Source organism: Eubalaena glacialis, chromosome 4 (genome assembly GCF_028564815.1).
Source record: "Eubalaena glacialis isolate mEubGla1 chromosome 4, mEubGla1.1.hap2.+ XY, whole genome shotgun sequence".
Taxonomy (NCBI): domain Eukaryota; kingdom Metazoa; phylum Chordata; class Mammalia; order Artiodactyla; family Balaenidae; genus Eubalaena; species Eubalaena glacialis.
In genome coordinates this window covers 42,316,826-42,336,099 of record NC_083719.1, presented here as the reverse complement: position 1 = coordinate 42,336,099, position 19,274 = coordinate 42,316,826, and the positions used below count along the sequence as shown (strand labels likewise).

General features: G+C 42.2%; 1 protein-coding gene across 1 annotated transcript in view; it reads left to right on the top strand.

Moving 5' to 3' along the window:
* Nucleotides 1-336: 336 nt before the first annotated feature.
* The window catches only part of LOC133090510 (chondroitin sulfate proteoglycan 4-like), a 57,118-nt gene continuing 38,180 nt past the window's right edge, over nt 337-19,274 (top strand). The window contains exons 1-4 of the mRNA XM_061188944.1: nt 337-689; nt 753-2,982; nt 4,910-5,380; nt 9,676-9,852. Coding sequence (XP_061044927.1) covers nt 337-689; nt 753-2,982; nt 4,910-5,380; nt 9,676-9,852 — 3,231 coding nt within the window. The remainder of the gene's footprint in view (nt 690-752; nt 2,983-4,909; nt 5,381-9,675; nt 9,853-19,274) is intronic.

Below are 19,274 nucleotides of genomic sequence, written 5' to 3'. Positions count from 1 at the left end.
CCTGCTCTCTTCTTTTCGCTTAGTTAGTGACAACCAGTGGCACGTTATTCAACTCAGATTCACTGAAACGTATCTGGACCTGATGGTGGATGAACAGGGAGTAAGGACATTGCTGCCTTTACAAAGCAAACCGTTTGTATCTGAAGGCCCTCTCTTCGTGGGAGGTCTTGATAGCCGCAAGGGAGAAGAAGTTAAAAGGTTAGAACTTGCCTCTGTGCCAAGGAAATCTGCTCAAGGATCTCTTTCAAAGGGTGCTTAAGAGGCTTGGAAGCCAACTCAGAAAAGAAAGCATTAAAGGATGCCCTTATTTCCAAAGATGTATCTGCTGGGTGTAAAATGAAGAGTGGTGATAACAAAAATCCTTCTGTAACAACCACAGAAAAGCTGCTTCAGGCAGAAGTTCCCCTTTCCACTGCCGACCCTGAGGCGGGCAAGCCTATTCTTCAAGAAGCCAGTAACTATTTCTTGGTTCTGAATAACTTGAAGGTCCAAGAAGGTGGGCAAGCCCTACTGGAACAAAGGCATATGAAGGTGGATGTGGAGTTGAAGGATTTGGGTGTCCATCAGTCTCAGATACGATTTAAAATAAAGGAGATGCCTATTCATGGGTTCCTTCGATTAAATGTTTCCCCCGAACAAGAAATGGAGAAGGCTTTTACTCTGTTAGATTTGGGGCAAGGAAAAGTTTGGTATGTCCATGACGGTTCAGAATAACCTAGGGATTATTTCACATTTTCAGTCTCTTCCAACAGCAAGAAGGAAGTGCCATTATATCTTCAAGGACATGTTTCATATGTGTTTAACATTGTTGTCATTCCAGTAAATGATCCCCCAAATCTTAAGCTCCCCAAAGGAAACTTGCTTCTCATGTTTGAGAACTCTAAGAAACGACTGACTCCAAATATCATACATGTGTCAGACCCAGACACAGATTCCTTGAGTCTTAGTTTCTCAGTTCTTGGCAACTTCAGTTCAGATGCTGGGTTTTTAGAAAACACCAATCATCCTGGGAGAGCCATTAATGGTTTTACATATGGGGATTTAAGAGATGGCAACATTTTGTATGTGCACAGGGGCCATCGGAACTCCCGGATCCTTCTGAGAGCAAGTGATGGAGAGCTGGTTAGCAATACAGTGGTGTTACGGGTCATGGCTGTTCCTTGGGACTTTGCAGTGGCCAACAGAACCGGTGTGGTCGTACGGCAGGGTGGCATGGTTCTGATTACACAGAGCAGCTTGCTGGTGGATGTTAATGGTGAAGGCCCTGAGGTGGACACCCGCTATGCTATCACTCATCCACCTCGGTATGGCCAGATTCAGTGGCAGGGGTCAAGTGGCGAGTGGAAACAAACTAGTACCTTCTCTCAGCATTCCGTTGATTGGGGTCAGGTCCAGTACTGTAGTACATTCAAAGAATTGCAGGTAGAAAATGTTACGGATCACTTTAAATTTAAAGTTAACATAGAAGGAAAAAGCAGTGAAGAACTGATGTTTCTGGTTATGGTACAATGGCTGAAGTTTACCCTTCTGAAAAATGTTCCTCTTGAGATCAGTAAAATAAACAGGCATGTATTGAATTCTGATCATTTGCAGGCTGTGACAGAGGGTGTGGAAGTAGCTGAGACGGAACTGCATTTTAAGTTACTGACCCCACCTAAGAAAGGAAAATTGCTACTTGGCACAAAATTTCTAAAAACAAACTCAGTCTTCAGCCAACAAAACGTTACAGACTCTAAGATAAGTTATGAACCACAGGGGAGGCCCAGGGAATATTCACAAGACACTTTTAGGTTCTTGATGGTTGCAGAGCACATCGAATCAAAAGATTATACATTCAGAATAAATTTTAAAGCAGATAAGAGGGGCATTATTGTAACGAACAGAGGATTATTTGTAAAAGAAGGAGAAGAGAAATTAATCACAAAATTGGAATTACTTGCTCAAACCTCAGACAATCAGACTTTCCAGTATAAAATCACCAAGAGTCCGCAACATGGGAAGCTGAAACTGACTCGATCTTCAGATTCTCTGGGAAGTCATGACAGTATCACCACGTTCACTGATCAAGACATCTTGGGTGAGTGGCTCATGTATGTGCACGATGACTCTGAGACCCAGTGTGATGAGTTCCTCCTCATGGCCTCCACCGCAGGCCCAGGCCAAGAGGGAGTGGTCAGGGATTTTGATACAGAGCATCTGTCTACGGAAATTAAAGTCACCATTTCTGTGGAGTTAAAGAACAATGAGAAACCAGTGCATGTGGTGGATAAGGTCTTTCACGTCATGCAGAACGGCCAGCGCTTGCTGACCCTAGCTAATCTCTGTTACCATGACCCCGATGCAGATTTTGATGATGGGCAGTTGCTCTGCACCCGGCGGGGCATCCTGAATGGGGACTTGGTGCAAGCCAGTGACCCGACTCAGAAACTCTACCAGTTCAGGCAAGAAGACCTGCGGGAAGGGCGTGTGCTCTTCAGGCATCAGGGTGCAGACTCGGCCCGCTTTGTGCTGTTTGTGACAGACAGTGTCCACTACACATCGTCCCTCCTCGAGGTCAGTGTGTCAGATCCCTATGTCCGCATAGCCAACAACACAGGACTGCTGGTACAGAGAGGAAAGGACAGCAGCCTCACAACAACCAACCTCAGTGTCACCACAAACCAAGATGTCAGAACAGACCACGAGATCAAATTCCACATCCTGCGGCCCGCAAAGCATGGCAGAGTGCTGGTCAACAGCTCAGGGCCCGGCTCATTTTCCCTGCATGACTTGAAGCAAGGACGTGTGAGTTATAGACATGACGGCAGTGGCAGCTTCGATGTGTTCAACCTGACAGTGAAAGTTAAAGATACATATTTAGAAGTGGGCGTATATGTGCAAGTGGACTCGGAAAGCCACCAACATCACACCCAAATTCTGCACAGCAAGACCCTTGTGGTTGAAGAAGGAAAACCAGTAAAACTGAGTAGAGGAAGGCTCCAGGTAGGTAGTGGTCCCAGCACCAAGCATCCTCACTCTCCTAGAACAGCAGGGGCAAATGATCTGTTTGCTTCTGGAAGGTATTTTTGTGTTGATTTCTCTCCTGGTATTTGGAATGACTTTTAAAAAATGTAGATGGCATTGAGAAGAAAAGCTAGAAGGTTTCATGATTTTGATACTGTTAATTGTGCTGTAGTGAGAAATGGAATATAAACAATCCTAAGCCCCATTTTAAAGCTATGTGCACATGATCACACGCGTATGCATGTATGTTTGGTGTAGGATGACCTGAGTAGGAGGAGGGAATGTATATATTATAGTAAATGAAGAAGTCATTACTTTTTTCATTTGTCATGGCAACGCTGCCAGTATTTCATTTGGTCTGAGTTACATTTGTAATGTGGTGAAGCAGGTATAAATGAGTAGAGTAATTTAACAGACATAAAAAGGATCCCTAAAATAGAAGAGGATACTATATTACACAGTTTATTTCCTTAGCTCTGAATGTGCCCTTGTGTAATTTCTTGAAATTGATGGATCAAATTGGCCTAGACCAGTGGAAAGCCAGGGGTGAGACCTCATACCAGAAGCTTCCTGGTTTCCTGAGGCTCCAACTTGGAAGCTTCCAGTAGCACAGCCCTGCTGCTCGGAGTCAGGAGAGAGTGAGTAACCTGTGCAGGGTATGTAAACTGTGATTTGTGACAACTGGCCACAAATGCAGGCTATTCTGAATCTACCCTCAGGACTGCAAACGAGTTTGCCTGCTTGCTAAATACAGCCAATAACATCAAGTAGAAATGAATTCAAATCAGAAGCAGTTTACTAAATAATGAGTTTTGAATAAGAGAATACGGGGCCCGCCAGCTTTCCTCAATTCTTTTTCAGTATATAGTTCAGTGACTATAAATCAGTAACAATGACAAGTTTTTTTTTTTTTTTTTTTTTTTTTTACCTATAAAGTATCTTTATTGAAACTACCCTTTAAATATTTTACAACTGTGATTGATATGAACATTGTCAATTTGGGTATCAAAGTAATTATCTTTTTAAAAAAATTATTCAGCGGGTATTGAATATATTCTAGGCACTGTGATCACGCTAGAGGCAAATTCTCAGCCTCCTACTGGAGCAGTATTGTTATTTCCAACATCTTCAGGTGACAAAAACTGCTAGTCACCAGCAGAGTTGTGGCCTATTCCTGTTTCTTTGACGCCAAAGCCCAGTTTCTGAACCGCTAGGTTTTCCTACCTGCCTCATTATGGAAATTGTGGGATCAGACTGCCTGAGTCTGTATCACAGCTCGTCTCTTAAAGCCTTTTAGTTGCTTAACCTCTGTGTGCCTCAGTTCACTCTTCTGTACAATGTGAATGACAATAGAGCTTACTTCATAGGGATGTTGTAAATCTCAAATGAGATTCTGCAGGGAAAGTGCAGAAGAGCACCTGGCATGTAGTAAACACTCAATTTAATGTTGACAATGACAGTTTTGAGATGGATTTTGCTGAATCCGTAAATTAAATGTATATTGAAAATGCTGAACTAGTTTTAAAATAAGCTTTCCTCTAAAGTCTTGCAATTTTAGTGAGTAAGCTGCTATTTCTTCTACCATCTTTTATTCCTTCTCCTTATACCATTTTATTTCTTTCAGCACAACTTTCTGAGTCCTAGGTTTCTTGCCACTGTGAATGATGCCTTGTTAGTACATTAGTAGCTGTTCAAATGTTGCTTTTCCTTTGTGACCAGGGCTGAAATTCAAAATGTTAGCATGGTCACCAGACCAGACCCGGGCTTAAACTGTGTATCTGCCTGGATTGTAACCTAAGCCATTTGTGGACGTTAATAGAAAACAATTTGGTTCATCAAGGGTCTTGACTCTTTCATGTGTTAATGTTTTTCTTTTTGTGTCTGTGTGTTGTGAATGTGCACTCAGGCTGGGCATGAAGATGATATTCCTTCAGAGGCAATGTTCATTGTTAGAACTCCACCAATGCATGGATACCTCCGAAGATCTTTACCAGAGGAGGGCAGCTTGGGTACAGATGAAAAGTCACCTTTGATTTTTACACAACAGGACATTGATGATGGTTATATCCATTATGTACAGACAACTCCTGACCAACAACAGGACCGTTTTTTACTGGATGTGATGAATGGCTTCCAAGCTGTGAGTAGACTTGAAATCTTGGTGGATATTGTCCCTAAGTGGATTCCTCTGGAGGTACAAAATTTCACAGTCCAGGAAGGTGGTTCCAAAGCACTTCCAGAAGACTACTTCAAAATTCCAAGCAAACATTTTGAGGGACTTGACTGTGAATTTGTTCTACTCAAACCACCAAAACACGGTTATGTTGAAAATACTCATTTTCCAAGAGTAAAGCTAATGAAATTCACCAGGAAACAGGTAATAACTCTCAGCTGATATGTTTGGTTTTGGGTATGTTAGATAAGAGAAAAAACTTGGCTATTTATCATTTAGAGTCATGGACTTTCGGGAGTGATGGGACCTTAGAAGGTATCTGGTCCAACCTCCCAACAGATGGAGAAGCCCTTCCACAGTAACCCCATAGAGAGGTCATCTAGTCATTGCTTAAATATCCTCAGTGATGGAGAACTCACTACCTCCTGAGATGGGCCCTTCCAGTTTAAAGACACTCCAGTTGTTAGAAAGTTCTTTATGCTGAGCTGCCACTTAGAAACTTCTGCTCCTAGGTCCTGGCTCTGGTAGCTCACAGAACAAATCATACCTCCTTTCATAAAAGCTCTTTAAATATTGCAAGGAAAAATTATCAAAGTCCCTTGAATTTTATCTTCTTTAGGTTAAAGAACTCTAGTTTCTTTAGCTTTTGCTTGTATGCTGTAGGTTTCTAGCCCCTGCACCATCCTGGCTGCCCAGTTCTAGAGGAGCTCCACACCATCCCTGTGTCTCTCAAAGTATAACACCCAGGGATCTAATACAGGCATGCTTTAATCATTAGTGGATGTTTTCATTCATTCATTCCCTTATCAATCAGTGCTTACTCTGTGCTGTGCCCTATGCTAAGCATAGTGCTGTCAATGGCTGAAATGGCCCAGTCCCTGCAATCAAGCAGCTGGACACAACTGACAATTTGGTGTCCAATAAGCATAAAATAACCAGACTTAACTCTGGGCTGCTATCAGGTTTCTTTGCTTTGGGTTAGAATGGTATTATTGTGATACTTTGCTTTCTTATCATGAATAAAAGAATGATTTCCATACTTTCTCTTTAAATATTGCAAAGTAGCTTGCAGATCCCCATTATTTCCTTTATAAGCTCCTAGGAATACACACTCTTCAGGTTGGAAACCATGAACAGCTACCTAGCATCTTTGGGTGTCCTTGTCCAGTTAGCTAAGAACCCATGTGTGTTGCTTCATTTTGCTTCTGAGGATTTCACCTCATCAAGTGACTTGAATCCATTTACTAAAAACCTACTCTGTTCAAGTTACTGTGTGAGGTTACCATGAGAAGTAGACATATTCCTTGCCCTCAAGAAATGCTGTGGGGGAATCAGGCACATGAACTTTAATATAAGGCATACTCTTCTTATCTTTCATGTAGCACTTTCACAGTGGTACTGCAGGAGTGCAGAATGGTCACATTTGACTCTAACTGAAGCCTTCACAGGGGGAATAAAGTTTAAGCTAGACTTTGAGGAGAGAGAGAAAGAGCAAGGACATAACGGAGGTGGAGACGGAAAACAAAGCAATGCAAGCAAAGCAGACTGCATGGCCAAGGGCATGGAGGCACTGAAGGGCATGGTGTCCTGGGGGCTGCGGAATGGTCCACAAGGCTCTAGGACGGGCAGAGGAGTGCCAGAGGGTGCTTGGGGCCAGACTGCTCAGAGCCTTGAGTTACACGTCAACAGGGTTAGACTTAACCAGCTGGCATTAGGGAGCCATGGGGAGAAGCAGAGAACGCTGAGGGTGGAAAAGACCTTAGAACTCGGTGCTTCTCAACTGGGAACCAGGGAAGGTGATTCTTTAGTGACTACGTGCAGCCATCTCTTAATCATAGCTTCCCTCTCAAAGGCTGGACAAACTGTCCGAGATAACCACTTGCTCTCGTGTGAGCTGAATTTAATTCTGTTCACCTCGTGCGCTCTGGGTGAGAGACTGAGCACTAAATTTTGGTTCTGTCTTGGCCAATTCATTGTTGTCTGTGCTTTGTAAGAAGTGTATATTTAAGCATGGTTGGTTGAAATCTGTGTCAAGCGTGTGTGTTCCCTGTAGTATCCATGTTGTCGTGTAGCCTTGTTCACAGTCAAGGTTGTGTGTCCCTGCTCTTCAGATGAGCCCTTTACACTTTCTCTTCCTTTGGGACTTCTGTGATCTCTAGGTTTTGAGACATGATCATTTTCACTTACGGTGATACCTAACAACTCGTGGCTGTAACCTTGAGTGACTCAGAGAAGGAGAGCACTTGGCCATTTTTGCCCTTCATTCATTCAACAATAGTTTTTGAGTGTCCATTATGTGTCAGGTATCCTAGTTCTAAGTACTGGGGATAAAGCAGTGAACTAACCCAGCAATAACCCCTGCCCTTATGGATCCTTTTTCCTAGTGGGGGAAACAAGGAGGCAGAGAGAGAGAATAAATAAGTGAATTTATATAAATAAAATAGTTGAACGAAGGTTAGTGCTATGGAGAAAAATAAACCAGGAAAGGGAGATAGAAGATGCTGGGGACTTGAGTGGTGTGTGTGTGTGTGTGTGTGTGTGTGTGTGTGTGTGTGTGTTAATGTTCAGTTTCAAATAAGGTGGTCGGGGGGACCCCGCTGAGAAGGCAGCATTGAGCAGAGACCTGGAGGAGGTGATGGATAGTGAGCTCGGTGGGAGTAGAGGAAGAGCATTCAGGCAGAGGGAAGAGCAAACAAACAGCGCTGTGGGGGAACAGTGTGACTAGAGCTGCCCACGGGGCAGGCAGGAGGTGAGGTTAGGGAGGTCCAGCATGGGAGGGCTTTCGGCTTCACCTTTGACCCTGAGTAATGGGAGCGGGAGGATGTGAACAGAGAGGGGACCTAATAATACCCTGAACATGACGGATGACAGGGGACCAAACACTTTTTAATCTTCTAAGATTTTCTACAAGTTTGTTATCTACTTTAATTTCAAGTCAGCAGATGTTTTTCTAGTATTAGAACTAGGAATAGACAAATTCCCACCAAACCTTCTCTTTGCCTTTAGATTAATACCTACTAACTGATATTTTAAATAGTAACGTGGGGGAGTACCCCTTCACTGAGGAAATGATGTGTTTCTCCAGGAAAGATATGGAAAAGGTGACTTCTATTTAAATGCTATCTTCCTAAAGCATATTAGGTTAAAATTTCTCCTGCCCTCTGATGAGTGCCATCTTCCACATTTGTTTTCAAATAGCTTAAAGCAGAATGTTCCAGGAACATGTGGTCAGGCCTACGGTCTGGAATTCCTCTTCCCACAGAACTCCAAAGAAATTGTCATGCACCTGTGTTCAAGTGGCCACAACTTTCCCCTGAGACTGTTCATGAACTTTTCAACTCTTGTCAGAAACACCTCTGAGAGATCAAAAGTCTTTGCTCAAAGGAAGTGCGCCATAGGACTGGGCAAAGTTGAACTGTTAAAAATGTTGGCTCTATTTTATCAAAACAAACACAACCCCAGAGACTTTCTGAGAAGTTCAACTACTCCTGTCGGGCTTTAGAAGTTCTCTTCTGTTGTACTTTTGGGTCACATATTCACTGAAGCCAAGTTCCTTCCAGCTTTAAAATTCTCCTGGTCTCTGATTTCAATCCTGAGCTCTTCCGTATTTCCATCAGAGCCTTAAAGACATGGGAGGCGTTCTGATCAAATCAGTGGCTATCACAAATCCAAGAGGAATTTCAGAATGGAAATTAGAAAGATGAAATCGATCAGGGATAAAAAATTAACATTTGCATTTTGGTTATTACAGTGAGAGAAATCTGGCTTGATAGAATAATTCAGTTCCAATATATTTCATTATACTCTGTCCTCAGGAGATGTATGATAGCTAGTTATGGGTAGCATCTGTTAAGAGATACACCAAAAATGATTGTATTTTGCAGGAGGAGGAGCAGGATTAGGAGGTAGCAGGTGTAACCTTGCATACAAAGAACAGTTAAGGGAATAATGCATGCTTAGCTCAGAAAAGAGAAGTCTGGGGAAACTTAATAGTTGCCCTGGTCCATATGTCTCCAAAGAGCAGAAATCCAATCAGTGGGCGAAAACTTCAGAGCGTAAATCCGACATTCTGAATTGTCCAATAAAACAATCCACAACTTCAAAAATTAGTCCCTCTAAATAAACAAGTAGAGTCTGAATTTTAATGGGTATTGCTCCGTTGGAAGAAAGGGTGGAACGTGTCACTTACAACACATTTTAGGGTGAGAAATAGCGTTTGAACTCAGGTCTTCTGATAACCAGTGCAGCATTCTCTTTACTACCCCACATTGCTTGATCACTCTGTTCCTCATTAAGCTTATTTCTGGGATGCAGCACTGCTTCATAAAAATTATACCATCCATCATAATTTGCACTCTGATTGTCAGAATCATACTTCATGGAATGAACATATGCTTCTGTGTTGTAGATATAAAAAAATCAGGATTTCTTTTAAAGCATTTTTTCATATTTTAAAATTATATTTCAGTAGTTTGGTGATATTTTGTTGTTGGTTACAGGTAGAAAATGAATTGATTTCCTATGTTCATGATGATAGTGAGGAGCTTCTTGACAATTTCACCATCTTTGCAAATAGCTCAGAGCTTGGAAAACAGAGTTTGCCTCAAACTCTTTTTGTGACTGTTGAATCAGTAAATGATGAGGCTCCAGTAATAACAGCCAATAAGATCCTCCAGGTAAGTGCTCCATGCTTTTGGATTTATCATAATAACATAGAACTACCAATTTGATTTTCTTTTGTATTATTTCTACTGTTAAATAATAAGATGTATGACTACGTATGTATAGTTGACATATTCCTCCTGGTTTTAAATAAATACTAGTTATTACCAAGACATTCTGTTGGTTACGGCTTGTGCTATTCTAACCCAGTAATCTTAAATGCTGTTTTCTAAGTGGCAAAGGATCTAGACCACCAAGCTACAAGATGGTGCAGCACACCCATGACGTCTGGCTGGTGGTCGACACAAAGAGAAAAAGGGTCTTTGGAGAGAGTGGTGGCCAGGTAGGTGACAGGGAGGGACAGGGAGAAAGCAAGGAGAACAACAAAGAAATAAGTAACTGTAAGCTTTTGACCTTAATTATAAAACACCCCAGCACCAACTAAATGATTGTGCAGGCATACTCAGGAGCCCACCAGGGGCTAATCAAACTAGAAAATTTTACATTGTTAAAAATCACTGGAGTTTTTTTTTTTAATTTTTAAAAAAAATTTTTTTGGCTGCGTTGGGTCTTCATTGCTCCGTGCGGGCTTTATTTAGTTGCGGCGAGCGGGGGCTACTCTTCATTGCGGTGCGCGGCCTTCTCATTGCGGTGTCTTCTCTTGTTGCAGAGCACGGGCTCTAGGGTGTGCGGGCTTCAGCAGTTGTGGCACGCGAGCTCAGTAGTCGTGGCTTGCGGGCTCAGTAGTTGTGGCTCACAGGCTTAGTTGCTCCGCAGCATGTGGGATCTTCCTGGACCAGGGCTCAAACCCGTGTCCCCTGCATTGGCAGGCGGATTCTTAACCACTGCGCCACCAGGGAAGTCCCAATCACTGGAGTTTTTAAAATCTGTTTTTATTTGCTCAAAATAATTGGATCTGGGAATAGGCTTTTTAGTGCTTTTAGTTATATTACAGCTTGGTTTGTTATGCAGCCTCTACATTTTAAGGGAAAAATTAGTGGTGTTTGGACCTTTGGAACTTGTCCCTTTATCTTTTAGTTGACTTCACAGTCATTACCCAGGTAGCCTGGGGATGGTGTGTTCCAGCTGGTCAACCTCGTGGGCCGCCCCCCTCTGTTTTCAGCTGCCTTTCTCCCCCTCCTCACACTTATTCTTGTTGTATTAATACCTGTTGACTCATTCTCAGCAAAGCGATCTAAGAAGTAGGCTGCAGACCAGCATGATGAATTGTAGGTGTCAATTATTATTAAACACAGTTATAAAAGTTTACATTTATTACCGAGTAGAGTACTGGACATCTTCCATATTGGTGTCGTTTTCACAGCCCTACAAAGGAACTGCTGTGATTAATAACCTCGTTATAGATGGGAGCACTGAGGCCCCAAGCGGTCACAAGGGAAGGTGTGGATTTGAAGCCGAGTGTGCCCAAGTCTGACTCTCTTGCCACTGTGCTCTGCCACTTCCCCCATTACCCGTGACTGACTCAAGCTCTCTCAGTGCATCTTGTCTTATTAGTAAGAAAAAGTCTCCAGAGCTGTTGTGCCCTTTGCTTCTACTAAAGTGGACTTAAGGGAATAGGTCTGCAGCAGTTGTACTGACATCTGTGTGTTTGCCCAGGAGCCTCGGCAGAGGATTTGGGCATTTTGCTGCATGATGCAGAACTGCAGGATGAGAAAGATCCAGGGGAGGGACCTAGGATCTAGAAAGATATGGGAGAAGAGCTGGAGTTGGCAGAGGGAGAGGAAGAGCAAAGAATTAGGTAGTGAACTCTCAGGCTTCTTTATGAAAAGGAATTGAAGCCCCACTGTGGGCTTGGAGGTACCATGGATTGTAAGATGCACCATCAACTTAATAATAGCTTTATTGTATTTAAATGTACCTGTCAATTTAAGATGTTCAGAACATTGAATTGTAAGGAGAAAGAAGTGTAACCTAGACTTTGTTTTTGTCTTCCCTTAAAATTAGGGAAATACAGTCTACCAGGAACCTTGAACTTGCTCAGGCAGTTTGCCCTGACCTCTTCCCCCATCCCTGATACCAGAGTGTTTCTCTCAAGAGAAAAAGGAAGAATAGCTCAGAGCAGGAGCCATTTCCTTTATTCCTATCTTTTTCCCTAGATAGCCTTGATCCAGGCCAGGAAGGGTACAACTTTTGAGGGATGTGGTCATTTGACACTGGCCCTTTCTGAGCTTATTCGTTTATTTATCTAGTAAGAAATTCATTTCTGTTTTGAAAGTTCTGGATTAAAGTTAGGAGACCAGAGTTTAAGGCTTGTAAACTGCCCAATTTAAGCAAAATTTCTCTGGGTCTCACCTTCCTCAATAGCAAAACCATAAGCAGGTTGCAGGGTAGGGTGTGTGAGTGTGTAGTATATTTGTGTGTGTGTGTGTGTGTGTGTGTGTGTGTGTGTGTGTGTTTTCCTTGGTCATCTGTCAGTCCCTCCCAGTTCTAATATCCTGTGGTTTTTATGACTGTAAACCTTGCTTGACACTGTCTGGGTGAAGCTGCACTTAGACGGATGGAGGGAGTGTTGAGCCACCTTTTTCTATTGGATGGACGTACTCTGGTATACACTGGGGGAACCTTTTCTCTTTGACTGAGAAACATATGAATAGTTTTGGTTTTAAAGTCAGTGTGCCTAAAATCTGGAGGTGACTAGGTACTACGGTAGGACATATTAACTAGTCATGTAAACACATAGAAATAGTTTTGGTAGGATTTGCTTGATTGTTTTAAAATGGAAGAGATCTCAAGAATTTGTTTCTTCAGTTGTAGGTAATGGTCCTGGTGCTCTATCAATGAAAATCTTTCTATATCAAGAAAGATTTAGGCTCATTTGCCAAAATGAGTTTTTCTTTTTTTGAATTATGACTGTTGTGAATAGAGGCTTTCTAGATTTCACTGATTGCAGCCATCCGGTGCAGAACGTAGTACCAGGGCTCCTTAAGCAAAGGCATGTTACCCCCTCTGGGAATCCTGGCTGGACTCTGGCTCCCCAGGCTTCTAGACGTGCTGCTCTCATAGATGCTTCCCCGGCCACGCCAGCAGAAAGAGCACCAGGCCATCCTCTGTCCCTTGACCCTGCTTTATTCTCCTTTGTAGTAAACAATAAACAATCTATTGTTTTTCACCTCCCATAAACGTAAGCTCCATTGGGAAGGGACTTTGCTGTCCTTTTCCTGTGCTGCCCTCAGTGCCTGGCACAGTGCCAGGCATGTAGTAGGGGCAATAAATTTTGAATGTCTAAGTGCCCCACGGAGCTTATGTTGAGTGGAGAAGACAGTAAAAGTATGTGATAAATAGAGTGATGATCTGCTGTAATTTTCTGCAGAGCATTTAAGGGGACAGAGAGTGATGGGGTTAGAGAGTGATGGGGTTAGAGAATGCTGACCTTGCAGAGAGATTGGAGTGAGGGAGGGTCTCTTCAAGGAAGGGATGTTTGCATGGAGCCCTGTGTGGCAGGGGTTCCCAAACCCTCTCCAGGTTTGCTGGTTAGCAAGGACTCATAGAACTCAGCATATAGTCGAACTCATGGCTAAGATTTATTACAGTGAGAGATAAGAAGCAAAATCTGCACAGGGAAAAGGCATGGGGGGTGAAGTCCAGAGGAAAGTAGGTCAGGCCATAAGAGTCCTCTTCCAGTGAAGTCACACAGGATGCACTTAATTCCACCAGCAGCAAGTTGTGACAATGCGTGGGAAGTGTTGTCTACCAGGGAAGATCATTAGATCCTGAGTACCCAATATGTTTACTGGGGGCTGGTCAGGTAGGCGCCCTCTGCCTACTATGACCCAAAGTCCCAGATTCCCAGAAGGAAAGCAGGTGTCCTGCACGAACCACATTGTTTGTGCTGTTTAGATACAGTGAGCCATTCTTATTATTTAGGGAAAGTTTTATATCAGTACAGGAAACCGTTTAACAATCGAGTTCCCAGATTGTTGATGCCAGCCAAGCGCCAACTTGCAAGCAGGACTTTCTAAGGAAAGGCAGTCTTAAGCCTGCTTTGTTACCCCTTTTTCTGAATAAAGGCCGGTGTAGGGGTGCTCATGTGGGGGAGTGAGGAGCCATATGAATGTTTGAGGCGAGAGCATTCCCAGCAAAGGAATAATCCAGAGCAAAAGTTGTGAGTCTGTAGCAGGTTTGGCGTATTTGAGGACATGAAGAGCTCAGAGTGACCAGGGCAGGTGGTGGGAGGAGAGTGGTCAGACATTAGGTTCCATGGTGAGAGCTGGTTTCTGGGCATAAGGACCCCCTACACTAGACCGTTTCATTCCACTGGCCTTCTAGAGGTGAGGATGGGGAAGTGGACCAGCATTTATTGAGCCTCTGCTGTGAGCCAGGCTCACTTCTAAAAGCATCACATGTGACTTCTCATTCAATTCTCTCACAACCCTTGACATAGAATGAGGATTACAGTAGACGTGGGGCACAGAAAGGCTAAGTCTCTTGGTCAAGGTCATACAATTAGTAAGAAAGTGAGTTTTAAGTTCACTCTGCTATCCACAATGAGAATGATCTGGAAGAGTGTTTTAAAACTCCAGGTTGCAAACTATTAATAGACTGTGAAATTAATTGAGTGGATCAGGACCAACATTTTAAAAACAAATTTGATAGAATAAAATGGAATAGAACAGGTAGCATGAGAATGCACTGTGTGTAGTGAGGGCAGAATTGTTATATGGAACTTTTGCGTCATTTTAAACACACACACATACATATATGCATATGAGTAATAGGTTGTTTTGTAAGAAGTATTCCTTACTTTGGGTGTTAATCAGAGAACATTGTATGCCACTGATCTAGCAAAGCTAAATGTTTTTATATGGATAAATCACTTTTTAAAATTACTCTTCCTGTTTCTAGGAACACCTGAGCTTTTACAGGTTGAGTGAAGTCCTAGGAGTTCATTTTTGGAAACTTCTATTTAGCAGGGCACCTAGAAACGGGTACTGGAAGGTTAAAACAGAGTTAATGCAGGCTGTAACAACCTCCTCCCACCTATACCCCTTCATCCGGGTACTTTACCACATGCAAGAGGTCTCTGTGTTTAGGGGAGGAGCACGGATTGCCGTCCTCAGCTTTGAAGTCTCCCTGTGAGTACCCATCATCATAGGGCTGCTGGCCAGGGTAGCCCTGCCTGCCCATCTGCCTTGCTCTGTCCAGCAGGAAAGGAGATAGGGGTGGACGGGCCAGGTATATTGTCTGCAAACCTGGCTGATTCGCTTTAGGTACTGCTCTTATGGCCCAAAGTCATGTTGAGGAGGGCAAATACAGAAAAGGAAGAACATAAATTATAAAATTTTAAATATCTGAAGATAAAGGGATGTAGACCAGGGTATATAGTTACAACATTGCTTTCCTGTTATATATAGCATAACATGAATGGAATTGGTTTAAGGATTTTAGAAGAGGGAATCTTATGCACTAAAATTTTATGATTTAACTACAGTGTCTATTATCAATCTCAGCGTAATTTAGACCTGATGAAAACAAGCCAAGAGACAGTCAGGAATTGGTCTTGCTGATTTCAAGAGCCTGTATTGGCAGCTTATGACATCTAAGATATTCTTTACTTTATGCCCCTAATTTTTTTTATTGGAGTATGATATCTCTATCATACCCATGAGAATGTGTAATAACAACGGCAAATGAACACAGAAAACTTCCTGGAAAAACTGTGTGTGTTGAACATAATGCAAGTTATTCTCACAAATGGATAACTGTTTATACAAAAGAACTGCCACACATTAGGCTTGTTAACTTTCTGAAAACTAATGTATAAAGAGTATGCATTTCATCAAAATAGCAGAGCTGTGGGAGTACATTTTCCAACAAACAGATAATTTCTCCAAAGCTATGGTTACTAGTTACTTCTTTCCAGGCATAAGTTTCAAATGTAGGGGATTATTTCAGACAGTGATTTTTCTTCTTCTAGATTTCAGAGCATAGCAAACAGTAATAACAACTATCATTTACATAATCTTAATGGTAGCTAATTCTTACCTAGCACTTACTCTGTTTCTGGCATTGTTCTAAGCATTTTATATTTATTTACTCATTTAATCTTCAACAACTCTATGGAATATAATTTCTATTTTAAGGATGAGGAATCTGAGGCACAGAGAGGCTCAGACATTTGCCCAAGGTCAGTACTGGAAGAGCTGCTGGTAGGCAGTAAGTGGCAGAGCTAGAATGCAAGTTTCTGCTCGTAACCATGATGCTCTACTATCTCTTCCTTCATGGTTATAGTTAAGAAGCCCAAGGACCTGGTGAGGTAGATAAAGCAAGTATTGCTGTTATTTCCATTTTAAAGAAGAGAGAAAGCTTCAGAGGTTAAGTGACTTGCCCAAAATAACCAAGTTAGACAGTGGCAGAGTCTGGGGCAAAAACAGTCCTAAATATGAATTAATAAGGCCTCTGTATTATGTAGGGTTCTCCAGAGAAACAGAACCAATAGGGGGTGTGTGTGTGTGTTTATTTATTTGTTTGTTTGTTTATTATAAGGAATTCGCTTATGTGATCATGAAGGCTGGCAATTCCCAAGATCTGTAGGGTGAGTGGGCAAGCTGGAGACGTAGGAGAGCTGATGGTGTAGTTTCCATGTAAAGGCTGCCAGGAAGAGCCAGTGTCCCAGTTCAAAGGCAGTCAGGCAGGAAAGGATTCTCTTTACTGCCCTGATCCTAGGGAAGGATCAGTCTTTTTGTTCCATTCAGGCTTTCAGCTGATTGGTGAGGCCCACCCACCTGAGGGAGGACAATCTGTGTAACTCAACCCATTTAAATGTTAATCTCATCCAAAAACATTCTCATAGAAACACCCAGAATAATATTTGACCAAAGATCTGGGTACCCTTGGCGCAGTCAAGTTGACACAGAAAATTAACCATCATAGTCTTCAGATTCTCTGGTGTCTTTGACTTTCTTTCTTTCTTTTTTTTTAATGAATTTATTTATTTTTATTTATTTATTTTTGGCTGTGTTGGGTCTTCGTTGGTGTGCACGGGCTTTCTCTAGTTGCAGCGAGCAGGGGCTACTCTTCATTGCAGTGCGCCGGCTTCTCATTGCAGTGGCTTCTCTCGTTGTGGAGCACGGGCTCTAGGCACGTGGGCTTCAGTATTTGCGGCACGTGGGCTCCAGTAGTTGTGGCTCACGGGCTCTAGAGCACAGGCTCAGTAGTTGTGGTGCACGGGCTTAGTTGCTCCATGGCATGTGGGATCTTCCCGGACCAGGGATCGAACCTGCGTCCCCTGCATTGGCAGGAGGATTCTGCGCCACCAGGGAAGCCCCTGGTGTCTTTGACTTTCAAACAACATTTTCTCAAGACCTTCAGACTATCCCACATGACTGCTCACTCTCCTTACTTGTCATTGGAGCTTAGAGGAGACGGCATGAAGGGTCATCTGCAGTCTACCTGAGAGAAGGAAGTCGGAGGATAGGGTCAGAGCTGCTAATAGCATATCAGACTCTGGATGGGAATTCAGAGGCAGAAATCTGAACGTTAACCCCTCGGTCCCATCATTTCAAGTGTACTGAAAGTATTTTAACAAATTGCCTTAAGTCACAGGACTTGTGGCTGGCTGATCATGGCCATTCAGTGGTACAGGAGATCATTTCTGTCATGACCAGCTGGAGTTAGGAATTGGAGTTAGACCACGTCAGGTGAATCCTTTGCATTTTACTTTCAGAAGTATGTTCTCCTGAACATACTCTCTTTTGTACTCAAGCATGACCAGTGATTTTCGTGCATACCCGATAAAATGTATTGGTGTCCACAAGGGGGCTTCATTTTTCTGTTTTTCAACTTTTGCTTTCAGTGATACTGTACATTTTGTTTTATTGTTGTTGCTGTTCATACCAGAAATAGAACTGTTTGCTTGTTTCTCATAAGCACTTGCCATCACTGAAAAGAGCTTTGAGAGCTAGGGACAGTGGAAGAATGAAGGCAGCAAAGTCTGAACCGGTGACTTGGAGGCCTGAAGGCCTGAAGGGGTCAAATAGTGGGATAGTCAGTTCACAGATATTTCGCATCTCTCATATGAAACTCAAAACAAAGGTCTGGGTTTTTAAATATTAAGAGCACAATTTGGATATATTGGATCATAATTTTTCTAAATCTCACTAACCTCCTGTTTAAGTTAAAGGTGAATTAAAAAATATATCATTCCAGGTTCAAGTGTTAATTTTTTCAAATATTAACTCCTTAAACCATTATTTCTTGGGCTTTGGGTCACATTGAAATCTGAATTCAAGTTTGGAGTCTTTGCTTTTCTTGTCCCCACCCATTTGAAGTTTCCGTTACCAAGGACTAGGCATTAAATCAGGCCTCACCGAAAGCAATGGGACTTTTAATTGAACTAAATTTGGTTTGAGTGGAAGTGGAGACCTGAGGTTACTAGCTCTTGTTTTCAGTGGCAGGTTTTACATTTGTTTTGGAAGATGGTATATTCCAGAGGCAAGAGGAGCAAAAGCAGTGTTTCAAAGAAGAGTTACTACAGTGGAAAACATGCTTCATCCAGCTTTCGTATGCATGGTGTTGGAAAAAATGAGTATCTACGAGTCATGGGAAGAGAAATGGCAGTACATTTCCAAATCAGTTCAAGTTCCTGAAAAAATGAGAATAAAATACACAGATGGATTTAAAAATGTAAAAAGTGAAAAACTAGAGTGGACTTGGAATTTTGTTAAGCAGTCCAACTTGTGTATTTTATAGAAACTGTAGGCTCTCCATGGATTAACTGAAGACCAAAACTTTATAATTTGAACATTAGGTTGATTAACATTTCTGGTAGCTATTAAAAAATTGATGTCCTTAGAGTTTAGGGCTGAAAAATCCTCAGTGGGCATATTCCAAATGCCAAGATATAGGAGCATCTATTGACAACACAATCATTAAATGGATATACTATTTACCTCAAATTATGGAGGAATGCTGTGGGAGTAAACAAAATGTACAGTACATATTATAGAACAGCCAATTTATGTTTACCAAAGGGGAAAGGGATGGGGGGAGGGATAAATTAGGAGTTGGTGATTAACAGATACACACTACTATATGTAAAATAGATAAGCAACAAGGATTTACTATGTAGCACAGGGAACTATATTCAATATCTTGTAATAACCTATAATGGAAAATAATCTGAAAAAATATATATATAACTGAATCACTTTGCTGTACACCTGAAATTAACTTAATATTGTAAATCAATTATACTCCAATTAAAAAAAAGTTAAAAAAAAGAATAGCCTTAAAAGTGGTAATCAGGGTCTTCCCCAGTGGTCCAGTGGTTAAGAATCCGCCTTCCAATGCAGGGGACATGGGTTTGACCCCTGGTCGGGGAACTAAGATCCCACATACCGTGGGACAACTAAGGCCGCGTGCCACAACTAGAGAGCCTGCACACCGCAACTAGAGAGAAGCCCGTGCGCCGCAACTA